This window comes from Poecilia formosa, unplaced genomic scaffold (genome assembly GCF_000485575.1).
Source record: "Poecilia formosa unplaced genomic scaffold, Poecilia_formosa-5.1.2 Scaffold119, whole genome shotgun sequence".
NCBI classification, from domain to species: domain Eukaryota; kingdom Metazoa; phylum Chordata; class Actinopteri; order Cyprinodontiformes; family Poeciliidae; genus Poecilia; species Poecilia formosa.
Genome location: NW_006800058.1, coordinates 1,153,403 through 1,166,777, shown reverse-complemented (window position 1 = coordinate 1,166,777; position 13,375 = coordinate 1,153,403). Strand labels below are relative to the sequence as shown.

The window sequence follows — 13,375 nt, the reverse complement described above, 5'->3', positions numbered from 1 at the left end:
ACAGTAATGATTTCCTGGTTAATGTCAAGTTGTCATAACAAAGACATTTTGAATAATGTCAACTTTGTATTTATGACAACAGTCATAAATATTCATGAAGGCTTATTCATGTTCATGACATGTGATATGTCATGTTTATGACAGTGTCATGACAGTCTTTTTCCCCCCCCCTTCAAATAAAGTGTTACACAATGCAGTATCAACTATCTCTTTTTACTTTTAAGATGTTTTATGCATTCATAGAAATCCAACAGAGTAAAAAAGCTTACCTCAGCCTTCAGATGCCAGAACTGCTTTTTTCTCAAGTTAACAGAATGAAGGGAAGACGAGGCTGACACAAGATGAAACGTTCCAATAAGGCGTTCAAAGATGCTGCTGTGCATCTTTGAGCACAGCAGCATCTGTTTTATGCAAATAATTTTTATGGTGCCACCTGAGCTCCATGAATGAGTAACGTTTGCAGTGCAGCTCTGTGCTAATATTAACAGGAACATGATCCAACATGATGACATCATGTGAAAATGACCAGTTTGAATCTAAAGGGTTTTTCTTTCACACTGACTGCAGGTGCAGCAGTTTGTAGAACGAGGCCATCGCTGAAAACATCATGAATTAATGTAGACATAGAGAAGATTCAGATTCTTAACAATGAAAAAAACCCAGGTTTTACACTGAAACTTTATATTTAAATGCTTCGTGTAATTAACTAATAATAAATATCTTTAGCTTTAAATATTTTGCTAGCAACCTAAATGTTTAGTTCGCAAGTAAGCTAAATACTTGACTTGCTTGTGGAATACTTACTTAGCAGGCTAACTAATTGGTTCAGAGCAAAATATTTAATTTGGAAAATAATTATTTAGTTTGAAAATTGCTTGTTTTGTTTGGAAATAAAATGTTTAATTTGGAAAATAAATATTTAATTTGTAACTAAATTTCTGGTTAAGCTACATATTGAATTTAGAACTAAATAGTTTGTAAACTAAATATTTAGCTCAGACTTATGTTTAGTTTGGAACTAAATATTTAGTTTGCAAACTGAATATTTAGCTCAAAACTATAAAAATTTTTTAATGTATGAACAACTATGGTGAAAAAAAATGACTAAAAAATTGACCTCCACTGATTTTCTCTGTGTGATATGATAGAGCAAACTAAATATTGGTTGATAGCAAAAATATTCTGTGGTTCGCAGACAAACCAGAGTGCTGCTCTGATTCTGAATTGAGCAAGCTTCACATAAAATCTTTTAGCTCATAATGTCAGTTAGTTCAGTAATTAACCCCTATCCTCTCCCACAGGTATAAAACTGTACATCAGATTTGTTGCACTGTACACACTAAAGTCCAAAGACCTGCTGCAGAACTGATAATACTTTATTTAAAAGTGTGAACATTTTTACACACCTGTGGTCTATATTGTCTTTATGCTTAAGACAGTTTTCTACGACTAAAGTCTAAAATGTAACAGCCTTTTAAGAGATAAGTCTGTAAATCTTGTAAAGACTATAACTACATCAGATATATTCAAAAACCTAAAGTACTAATAATTACATGCCATCATTTACAAAAAAAAAAAAAAAAAGAATAACTGGAGGAATATTTGCCTACAGTATGCAGGTATGAAATGAACTACAGACGGTCTTTTATGTAAAACTTTAAACTCATTGCCTTCATTTTCCAAAAGAAATGTTTATTTACTACAAAATCATCTTTTTAATGCAGTTTTACAACTGCATCATATGTAACATTCATCCATGTTACATATGAATATGTAACATTCACCTGGATTGCAATAATGTAGATGTTTGTTCCTCATATTGATCACAAAGCTTCCGGTTTTTCACTTGGTCTGTTATGCTGTTACAATGAAGAGTGTTTATGTAGGATTTGCATAAGATAAATTCTACAACCTGTGTAATGGTATATGAAGTTTTCCTTTGGTAATAATAGGTTTCTTTTTTCAAAGAGAGAAATCCATGGCAGGACTTACCACAAACTTAAAAAGAAAATGTAATATCAGTTAGGAGTAGTCACTATGAAGAAGGCTTACTTTCTATTGTGCAATATGTTACATTAAAGGGGAAATATTTAGTGTTTTCTAGCCATATAACAATTTTATAGCAAGTAACCATGTTGCCTTCAGTTGTTATGAAAATGCTGTACATGTCTATATGACTTAAAAGAAATTTGACTTTGTAATTTGACACTTTGAAATTAGCTCCTCTATTAACCCTTAAACAACATTTTTACCAGTTATTTGATCATATAATGAGATTAGCAGATGCACAGTTCCACCAGGCTTTTGCTAATTGCTGCTGGCTAGTCTGAAGGAGCTGAGTGGGGGAGTCCAAAGGAGGGCTGCTCTGTGAGGCGGAAGCTTGGAAACTGCAGCTATGAGGAGAAGCTTCGTCCTCGAAGGCGGAGCTAGGTCCCTCCAAGTGTTTTGCACAGCTGAGGGGTTGCCATGGAGACTAAAGGATTTCTCAAACATGCATGAAAGAATCAAAGAAACACTCCACGTATGTTTTTGATGAAGGAATAACATTATAACATGATCTAAAGCTAAAAAAAAAACAAAAAAAAAACAACAAAGTAAATTTTACATAACACTGTCACTTTAAAAACAAGATCTGAAGTAGCATTAGAGTGAAAATCCCCCAAACATATGACCGTCCTATGGGTTCAGGTTTTGGAGCTGTGACTCTGTATGTCAGTGCTTGGCATGGTAGCTGAGTCTTTGGCGTTTTTCAGAGTCAACACAAAGTAAAAGAAGATGAAGAAACCTAGAAAAACACAAAGGAGAGAGAAAATAAGCTCAGATTGTCCACAGAGAGCAGGAGGTGAAGCTCAAAGGTCACTGAGAAACCACCGAATTGTGTCAGAATTAACAGGCAAAAATGAACTATAGTGCAGTCAAAATACAGTAAAGCTAATGAGTGTTTCCATAAACTCTAGAGGGTTACAGTACATGTGCTTGTTCACTTTGGAACACTTATCATACAAAAGAACCAGAATGGGCGTTAGCTTCCTGCTTCTGAAGGGCAATTTCAAGAATAAAAAAATTAATAATAACCAAGTATTTGGATGTGATTTTATATTATGCCCACTGTGACCCATGACCTCAAAAAAGATGATCTGTTATCTTGACTTATGGGCTAATTCATACTGTAAATGTATTTGCTGGAATGTCCCAGCAGTAAAGAGATCAGGTTTTACCATACTGACCTTGAAGACAGTTCACAATGCAGAATATGTAGAGGACAGGAGTGTTCACTTGGCCCAGTGAGAAGAAGATCAGGCCCCAGGTCAGACCAAGCAGAACAATGAGAACCAGCAGCGTGCAAATTTTATTCTTGGCTGCATTTCGTTCACTCTGTCTGCGCTGATTAACCAAACATGAACAGAGAGAGAGAAAAAACACAGTAGTTTTAAGTTAATGCAAAAAAATAGAAGAGATCCTAACGTATGAACCTGTAACTTTGTGCTAGATTGGTACTGAGGGAATCATCTTGGGTCTCTGAGTTGGATAATCTGGTTTAAAACAGGAACCAATGAGAGGCCACCATTCCAAATCCACCTAGATGATTGGTCACATTTATACTTCACACCTCCTCTGGATATTTTTTATTAAGATTGCCCTTTCTGATTACAAAACACCAACTACAAACAGGAGATTTAAGACTAAAACTGTTCAAGGAGTTTATTTAACAGACAGTCTGCTCCACCATGCCACACCTCTTTTGGTAGCAGTTTTCTGTTTATCACAAGTACAACGCTGAAATTCAACCCAACTTTCAAGATTTCCCTTCAAATACATTTACATGTCAACAAGCTGTGATTGTTCAGACTTGGGAGTGAAAATGGAAATTGCTTTGGATCCATGATGTGTGGTTGAACCTGTATCACATTTCACTGCCTCAATCATCTCCATCTATAAATTCAGTTTTTTATCAAGGCCAACACGCATAAAAATGTATTTGTGTATGGACTAGGCCGTAGGCTTATTGAATGTTGCCTCTGTCAGCAGTACAGGGCAACACAATAACTTCAAAATAAGAGTTTCGGCAGAACCTTGAGCTTACCATACCTTTAGGGAACATAATTATTTACATCGTACTTCATCAGACAACGTCACATGTTGATAACAGTTGGATAACAACTTTCACTGGCAACACCTATAAGGCATAGCCAATCTGTTGGTTGTACATGCAATGTAGCTACGTGACAATTACCTGTTTGTGAAAGTACAGCCCCATGAACCATTTGATTACCACTCCAAGCATGATCACATTAAAGATGAACACCAAGATGAACATTCCCACCGTGGTCACCATCTTCACATTGTCATCGGTTATATAGCAGCTAGACAAAAAGGCAGCAAAGAAAGTTTTTTTTTTTCTTTCAGTTTTTCATATACAAAATAAAAATGCAGACTGTAATCACATCTATTGAGGAGACTGAAAGTGTACCAAAAAAAACAACCCAAGTTCTGAGTTTAAGGAAAACATCAAGTTGAGTTAGGGTTGAGTTAGTTGGTTTCACTCACTGATTGTGTTGAAACGTGCAAACACAACAGAGCCAAAAAGTAGCTGCAAAGCAGTTAGCATGTGTTTTTCTTACACTTCAGTAGTATTGGACGAGTCCACAGAGGTACGACCGTATGTGTCTTTGTTTATGATCACCACCACTGACACAATGACCGCTGGAAGACCTGAAACACAACAACTGGTACCTTAACTTAAGGCTGCAGACATTAAGTTTCAAATTCAGACGATGCCACTCACCCCATCCCACCACGCTGAGTTTCAGCAGGTATCGCCTCACATAGACGTTGAAGACTTTGACCAGAAGAAGGTAGAGGTGGAAGCCCTCCAAGGCCATCCAGGTGAAAGAGGCCAGCAGGGAGTAGTGAAGAAGAAGAGCCACGTAACGACAAAGCGCGGTGGAGGACGATGCTGCTGCCGCCTGGCTGGGGAGGAAGTGAACGTTGAGGAGGATCAGAGCGACTGCCAGGCTGATGTGGATCTTCTTGGAATCGTCTCCTCTGAGTTTTCTGTCAGACACAGAAAACGAGAACAGCTGAACAGATTTCATAGCTATACTGAGTTGTAAGGATACAAATGATTGCTAAATTGAGGGTCTTTACCATCTACAGAGAACAAATGAATCGATGGACAACACTAATAATACCACACCTCACCGAGCAGGTATTCATGAAACAATAACTGACAAAAAGACTGGAGGCTGTTCAATGAAGGCAGTACCTGTTTATGATGAAGAGACCAACAGTGATGACCAGAGCAAACAGAGAGATACCACAGCCAATGTAGGTGATGTAGAACAAGATCTCAGCATCTTTGGGGGAGAGGTCTGCAGACACCTGCGGAAAAAAAGAAATACTCTGTCGTTCAGCTGTTGACCATTTTATGTGGTATGTATGATACGTATACTTACTTATACTTGTCTAGCAACCCAGAAGTCCAGAGGATACTTACTTGCTTACACTTATTTAGCAACACAGAACAGGGATTAGAACTTGGAACCCAGAAAAACTACCTTAGCAACTACTTTTTAGACTCCTACTCTCTCAACCCAGAAAAGGAATTAGACCAGAGAACACTTACTGATACTTATCTACCAACCCTGAATAGGAGTATCTAGTTTATTTAAACATTATTATCTTTTTTCTTCTTTTAGTCTTTCTTATGGTTTGTTATTTTGTTTGTATTTCCTTTTAAATCCTGTAAAGCACTTTGTACTGCCTTGCTGCTGAAAATGTGCTATATAAATAAAATTACCTTTACCTTTACCTTTACCTTTTACCTTTTACGTGCACTCTAACATTTTTAGCTGACATAAACTTCACAAAGTGGTCACAGAAATCATTGGCATTAAAATACAGGATTTTATTTCAATATTTTTATAGTTTGAATTTCTAACATTCCAGTCAGAATTTGCATTGCTACCTTTGTCTGTCATAAGGAGGTATTCATTTAAATTACATAGTATTTATGAAAACATTACATCAAAGAACCCAAATAACAATTAAAAAAAAACATAATATAAGCTTTACATGGATAAACTCTAAACACCTCTGGTTTTAGTTCTGAATAATTTCAACCTATCTTTTTTTAGTTTTATTTTTGTTTTATCATATAAGTACTGCATAAGAAATGATGATCAACCGCTCCTCTGGACTCATCCAGATAAAATCATCTAGGTTTGCATAATTAAATTGAAATGTATTTTTAAAAAACAACAGCATGAATCAGACGTCTGTGCAAGGAAACAATGGTACCATTATGTTTATGTTTATCATTTACTGAGGCATCTCTTCCTCTTCCTGCTTTCAAGTCCTGTTAACAGTCACTCAATTGATGTGAAATAGCTCCCCTTACTGGTATATTGGAGTATGTGCAATTCTTTATATATATAAAAAATCTTAACTCCACTCAATAGTTCACATTTTTCAGATAGAATGGTTTGTTGAAGATGAATAAATAAATATATGTATTCACAATGGCATGCAATCAATCAAGTTCATTTGTGTAGCAAATTTCAGCAACATGGCAGCTCAAAGAGCTTTACATCATGGAAACACAAGAATAAGAAAACATCATACAGTCACCACGCTCAGAAACCAGTAACTCTACATTTTGTTAGATGAAGTCATAAAAATCATCAATACAAATTATATGTTTTGGTCAATGTTTCATTTATTATGGTTCAAAAGCTTCTTTAAACATCTGGCCTTATTTAAAGAAACACAGTGTTTTGGATGTTTTGCAGTTTTCTAGAAGTTTATTCCAGATTTGTGGTGCATAGAAGCTGAATGCTGCTTCTCCTTATTTGGTTCTGGTTCTGGGGATGCAGAGCAGAATCAGAACCAGAAGACCTGAGAGGTTCTGGAAGGTTGAAACAACAGCAGCAGATCTTTAATGTTCAGTGATTTATAAACTAACAACAGTATTTTAAAGTCAGTAAATAATCACACACATTCCACAATATTAAAATATTCTAAAGCTCTGAATTTAGGGTTTCATTGTCTGTTGGCCATAATCATTGAAATAGTAAAAAAAAAAAAAAAATCATGAAATATATCCCTCAATGTGCAATGAATATATAAAATATCTAAGAATATATGTCTGAAATGAGTCAAAAACTAAATTCTGATTTTGGAGCTGAAAAACTTATAGCCCCAAGTGATGTTAAGGATTTTATGGCAAAAGGTCATAAAGTCATTGTTACTATATCAGTGAGAGGAGCAATACTGCTCCTGTCTCCTCTCTGTTGAACTTCTGTCAAACGACGCCTTTGTTAAGACAAAGAGGTGGGATGATGGCACAACGGTTCAACTTGAACTGTTGTGGTCGACACAACTTTTGTTCATGAAATAAAAAACAAAACAAAAAGTGTTTCCTACCAGGAGCACACCAAAGTATGTGAGATGGTCACAGGAACAGGTGATGTACGTCTGGTTGTATTCCACCATTTCACAGCCCTGTGTGCTAACATCTGAGAGAGAGAAACCTGTCATACAGACCACATCAGGACATCAGAACTGAACCGAGCGATGACTGGTGGCTACTCACAACCAGATGTCGTATTTAGGAACACACACTCGGGTCTCAGGGATTCCTAAAACAACATTATTTCTGCTTTAGATGGTATTATTATCTTCTTTCCTGCAACATATTGCCACATAACTTGCAGCTTTGTGATAAGGGCAGGGGAATAAAATCAGTTACGTTTATGGCTGATGCAATGCTCATAGTGATGTTGATGCGTTGCTTGAGTCCGGCGACATTCCTGCCGACGCTGATGCCGACGAGCCTGTTATCACACAGGTTCTGCAAGTCTGGCAGGGAATTCTGCAAAATAAAATCAACTTTTGTTTTAAAATGTTATTGTCAAAAAATAAAGATGTACCATGTGTCATTTTGCATCATTTGCAGGTGAAATTTGTAATTGTTGGGGTTTAATCAGAATTCTGCTAACGGTTACCAGAGATAGATTCTGTCTGTATCAACAGATTATTATGATGTGAAAACTTAGTCTAGGATATAATTTGAAATAAAATGACACGTCTCCCTTCCCCCCAAGCAAATGCACACCGACTTCCTGAATGTCAAACCACATCCCTACACCCAAACCACTAAAAAAAGAAGAAACAAATTTCAACCTGAGCTCAACATTTTTTCTTGAGGGTACATGAACAGAAACACACATGATTTCAACTGATGGCTGATTAACAGGGTTTTGCTGAATTACAATCATCTGAATGGAGTAATTCAGATGATTTACTCCATCTGAATGGAGTAAATCCATTCTGATGGACCTTGTTTAGGTAAACCATGTTTAGGTGAACCTAAACCATGTTCACATGGTTTAGGTGAACATCTAAACCATGTAGGTCAGTGAAACACCAGGTTAGTTTGACACAATGCAGTGTGAAAGCATAACACAGCAGCTGAAAATATAGCAAATGCTGCAATTTTAGCCGCCAGTTTTTTGGTGAAAACACCATAAATGTAAAAGTGCTATTATGCATGCTTTGTCAGTGACATAAAAGATGAGTCTCACATTGCCTGGCATCTGGATCATGCAGAATACAATGCTACTGTTCAGTCCAGTAAGCAGCTCTGCCGGCAGCTGAACTCTCACCGCTCTGTTGGACACATCTACGTCTGATGTCGCCTGCAACCAGAAGCAGAAACAACAAGAGAAACACTGAAGGTGCCATGCCGCTGTCTGTGAATCTGTCCATTAAGAACATACACACAGATATGTTTACCTGAGTGCTGTTGGCATATATCTCAATACTCCTGGAGTCGTTAGGCGGCTTATGTAAGAGAGCCACTAAACACGGAACAGAAATGTTTGTGGTCTGGTTCACCTCCGTTTCCTCCAGAATGCTTTCAAGTATTTGAGTTGCCCTGGTTGAAAAGAAAGAAAGGATATGAAGATCGACAGCTCAGAGATACACTATCTGATCCACACACACCCACTGACTCTGTTCATGATAAAGAATGAAAATACTTACTTGAAAATGTTCCACTCCGTTATCCCTTGGCTGTACCTTTTCATGCAGCATTCAGTTTTCGCAACTGTAAAGTTGATCATTGGAAAATGCATGAAATGAAGTGTGGACATAAATAGCCACAGATAACAAATGACCCAGTCAAAGTAATCATTTGGAACAATTTGATGTTGCAAATGAAGCAACCTACCTGATCGATCTTTAAACTCGTTGCAGTCATTCCAACAATCAGTGGGTTTACAGTTTACTTGGGTCACACTATCCATGGTATAAAATCCCACCAACAGGACGAGCCAGAACATCTTTCTGTCAAAAACACAGATGTTCTGGTTTAAATCAAGAGCTTGTGTGCTGGACGGAGAGGCAATGAGCAGGTTCTGTCCGAAATACACAGAGAAACAGAAAACCTTGAACAAAATCCACATGTGTTGAGTTTCATTCCCAAGTTGTAAAATTCATCCTTAGATTTCTCCTTAAAGGTTGAACTAAAAACTGAATGCAAAAGATCCAAATTTGATGATGCACATTTTTGGACTTAAGTATTAGTCTCATTTCTGCTGAAAAAACAAAAACAAAAACAAAAAACAAAAACAAAAAAACATAAACCAACAAAGACTTTATTTTTTCTGTTGGAAATTAGCAATCAGGATTCCCATATGTTTCCAATTTTAGGATTCTGTGCTTTCAGAAGTTCAAATTTTTAGATGTGTCTGTTTCTTTTCTTATTTTTTTTTAAATAACATTCTGGGTATTTTAGTACAAACCACAAGTTGGGTTTTATAAGTGTGCTCCACTATTCATCAATGCTAAAGTCAGCTTCTGGATTGTCAGGTTAGTAAAGGACTATTCCACTGAACAAAGCCCAGTTTGAACCTTTTTATCACTGTAAAACATGAACTGCATCGTATTTAATTTCTGCTTTGTGAAATTAGTCTTTGTGCCACAAGATTTCTGTTATATGCCATAGTAAAAGCAAAACTTTAAAATCATAGAAAAACAAGAGAGCAATTAATTTTTTAGTCAATAATATCTTAGTACTGATTAAAAAAAACCTAGTTCCTCTCGCAAATTATTTCACCTTTAACAAGACATTTTGCCCATGTTCTGAGTGACATAATCTGCCGGTGGAACCAGAGCTTTTTAAAATCACTATTATTGATATTATTATTAATACTTTTCAGCTATATTTTGCTGAAAAGTTCCATCTAAGCCAGCTTTGTCTCATGTCAAGTATACTAAGATATTTGCACTCAAAACTACAGTAAAAATACTTTGTAGTATTTTTCATTTTTTGCAGTGAAGTCCAGTATTTTTGCTGCCGCCTGCCCTTCACATAACATTTATCCATTGAGTCGTGTCAGAATGCCACCCACCTATATAATAATTTTAATTTCTTCTCCAAATCCAGATGGCGGACTGCGCTGCTGACTTTACACTGATGGCCTCATAATCTGAACTTCAACTGTTCTGTTTAACAAGTAATCCATTATAACATTTTATTTAGAAGCAGCAGAAAGAGTAAAATGAGCCCAATGTTTAACTTTCAAATGAAGATGCAAATGCATGCACTGCACTAGGTCAAACAGGTCTGCAAATTTCAGAGAGAATCTGTCTGTGACACTCAGTCTGCTGACAGATGTGGCTCAGTTCCACAAAACGTGCTCAAAGTCAAACTGCAAGAAAAGCCTCTGATTTTTCTTTTTTTCCTTCATTTAGCCAGTTAAACCACCACTAAAATCTTTCATTTTAAACCTGGGCAGAAATCTGCAACACACAACAACCTGATTACACAAACACACAACATATTAAAACATACGCCCAAGTTTAAAATAAATTACAAAATAATTTAAAAACAATGACACTGGTTGATAGAATCACACTGAATGTTATTTAGAACCGCTCAAAATAAGTCCAATGAAATAAGATCCGACATCCTGAGTTCAGACTGGAGCTGATTCCATGCAGTGGGAGCCGTCACACTTGAACACTTGATTCCCTCTTTCTGTTGGAAAACATGGAACATGCAAGAGGAAAATGTTGCAGGAGTGCAAATAACGGGCAGTAACAGATCGATGTAGGAGTAGAGTTTTATAAATCAGGACCATCAGGTGATTGTTTCTCAGTACGCTTAGAGGACGCAGCACAATGATACACAGTATCCGAGGACCGAAGACATTTGCTCAATGCAGTCATATATAAGGCATCTCCATAATCCAGGAGTGGTAAGAATGTTGCTGAGACCAATTTTCTTCTAGCTTTGAGAGAGAAACAGGATCCATTATGATAATAAAAAAAATCTTTATCTTCAGTGTTAATAACAAATCTGCTATGTGCTTTTTAAAAGAAAGCTGCTTATCTACAATAAAGCCAAGATAGTCATAATTATTGACAAACTCAATTTGTGCCCCTAAAGCAGTGGTAAGCAACAGATGGATCTCTGATAGTTTTTGAGAGTGCAACAAAAAAGAGAAAAAAAAACCCTGTTGCTTTCGTCTTATCCACATTCAACACCAGCTTTAACACCCTGCAGACAAAATGGTGACAGAGTAGTTGTTCCATTACTCAAACTGATTTGTTGTGAAGCTTGTAAAGCCTGATGAAAGTTGTCCTGGAACCATTTCAACCACATAAAGCAATTTCTTTCTTTTTTTTTTTTTTGAAACCAAGTTTGAGGTTCAACAAGAATCTTGCTGGTAGGAAATGTTTTAGTTCCGTCCAGAGTCCAATTTCTTGCTGAAGGTCTTCAGACATTTATAGCAGAAATGTCTGACTCATTAAAGGGGTAGCTTTATGTAAAATCAACGTTTTTTGAGCTTCACGTCATGTTATAACCAACATATCAGACGGAGGTTACAGACCTGTCATGATGCCGATCCAACAAATTTTCTCTTTTATAACACTAAGAACCATCAGCTCAGTCCCCAACACCATGAGTTGTTAACATTAACAGCAGTTTCTGGCACAGAGAAAAGCAAAAGCCACAGTCTGTGACCAGCTCTTGAATGCTGGGAATTTACCATATTGGAAAGGTGTTCACTGGAAATCTGCTTTTTCCAGCTGTGAGATCTGTTCATCTGCTGCTGCTACCAAAAACAAGACCCCTCAACCAATCAGGAAATACACCCGCTGTGACAGGGAAGCCAAGAGTCCATTCAAATGACTAAACATGTTATAGATTTACAGAGAGATAAAATGTAATATTACCCACACTGCTGTGGTGGTTCATTGTACTCTACAGCACCAATGGATTTAGAAATATTAGTCTTTCTCAGAATGAAGGAGAGGCTTTCTGTTCTCCACACAGAGCAAGATGTTTACAGTTAGCAACGCAAACTATGCTAATCAATATTAGAAATTTTTTAAAATCTCACTTATTGAAAAAACCTCTTCAGTGTTTTGATGTCACTGTTTGGATTAAAATATGTAGCAGAATCAATGACCAAGGTGGTAAAAATAGAATTTTGGAAATGGTTTCTGAATAAATATCAGCAAGTCGAGGTTTATTTTAACAAAGAAAACACACACACACACACACACACACACACACACACACACACACACACACACACACACACACACACACACACACAGATCTTGGTCAAGTGTAAACCTGTTTGATTATTCTGTCTTCAATAAGCTCCATCACTTTTCTTAACACCACCAGCTAGATCTCCTAAACTTACAATTCAAAATGTTTTTGAGCTTCTCTGCTAAAAGTAAGAGAAACATCTCAAAATAGTTTCATGGCCTTCCAACAGAAATAACTGCAAGTTTTCTCACTTCAAATTAAAGCCTCTGCATCGCTGCAGACCTTTCCTGTGCAGATTAATAAACAACAAGCACAGCTCAGGTCAGATTTCTGCATCGCCACAACCAGAAGCGCCCTTGAAGCTGAACATTAAAAAACATGATAGACTTACCTCTGCATGTCGCTGAGATATTGTTATAGTTTTTATGTGAAACGATACCAGAGCGCAACCAATGTGACAGCAGGAAGCAGAGCAGAAGGTAGGCGGAATTAACACTTCTGTAGGAAGTTGTTTGGGGAAAAAAACTGAAACCCCCAGAAACATTTAAATGAGTGACAAAGATAAAACCAAAATGTGACATTATGTTCCAGATAATTTGTGTACAGATCCAGGAAGAGTTCTCTCTGTATAAATGATCTGCCTTTCATTTGATTAGCAATCTTTGCTAATCAAATGTGCAAATTTCATGTACAAATGATTTTATTCTTGTTTGTACAACACAGTGGAGACACATTTCTATGGAGAGCCATTTCAGCCAAAATTAGGTGAATAAATAAGTAAATAAATAATTGGCTTTTTTATTC

General features: G+C 36.7%; 1 protein-coding gene across 1 annotated transcript; it reads right to left on the bottom strand.

Moving 5' to 3' along the window:
• Positions 1–2,558: 2,558 nt before the first annotated feature.
• Positions 2,559–13,048, bottom strand: LOC103143979 (adhesion G-protein coupled receptor G2-like). Its single transcript, XM_007560717.1, has 14 exons — positions 12,963–13,048; positions 9,233–9,348; positions 9,046–9,109; positions 8,797–8,938; positions 8,586–8,699; positions 7,751–7,873; positions 7,595–7,640; positions 7,426–7,517; positions 5,267–5,382; positions 4,787–5,055; positions 4,623–4,713; positions 4,235–4,364; positions 3,228–3,384; positions 2,559–2,785 (listed from the first exon to the last, which is right to left on the bottom strand). Exons 1-14 carry the CDS (start codon positions 12,968–12,970, stop codon positions 2,685–2,687), a joined length of 1,569 nt encoding a protein of 522 aa, XP_007560779.1. The 5' UTR covers positions 12,971–13,048; the 3' UTR covers positions 2,559–2,684.
• Positions 13,049–13,375: the final 327 nt, after the last annotated feature.

Excerpts from the sequence above, each read along its gene's own strand:
- LOC103143979 (XM_007560717.1), bottom strand. Across the intron at positions 8,700-8,796 it reads TATATGCCAACAGCACTCAG|GCGACATCAGACGTAGATGT; the intron begins GTAAACATATCT and ends TTCTGGTTGCAG. Across the intron at positions 7,641-7,750 it reads GCATTGCATCAGCCATAAAC|GAATCCCTGAGACCCGAGTG; the intron begins GTAACTGATTTT and ends ATGTTGTTTTAG.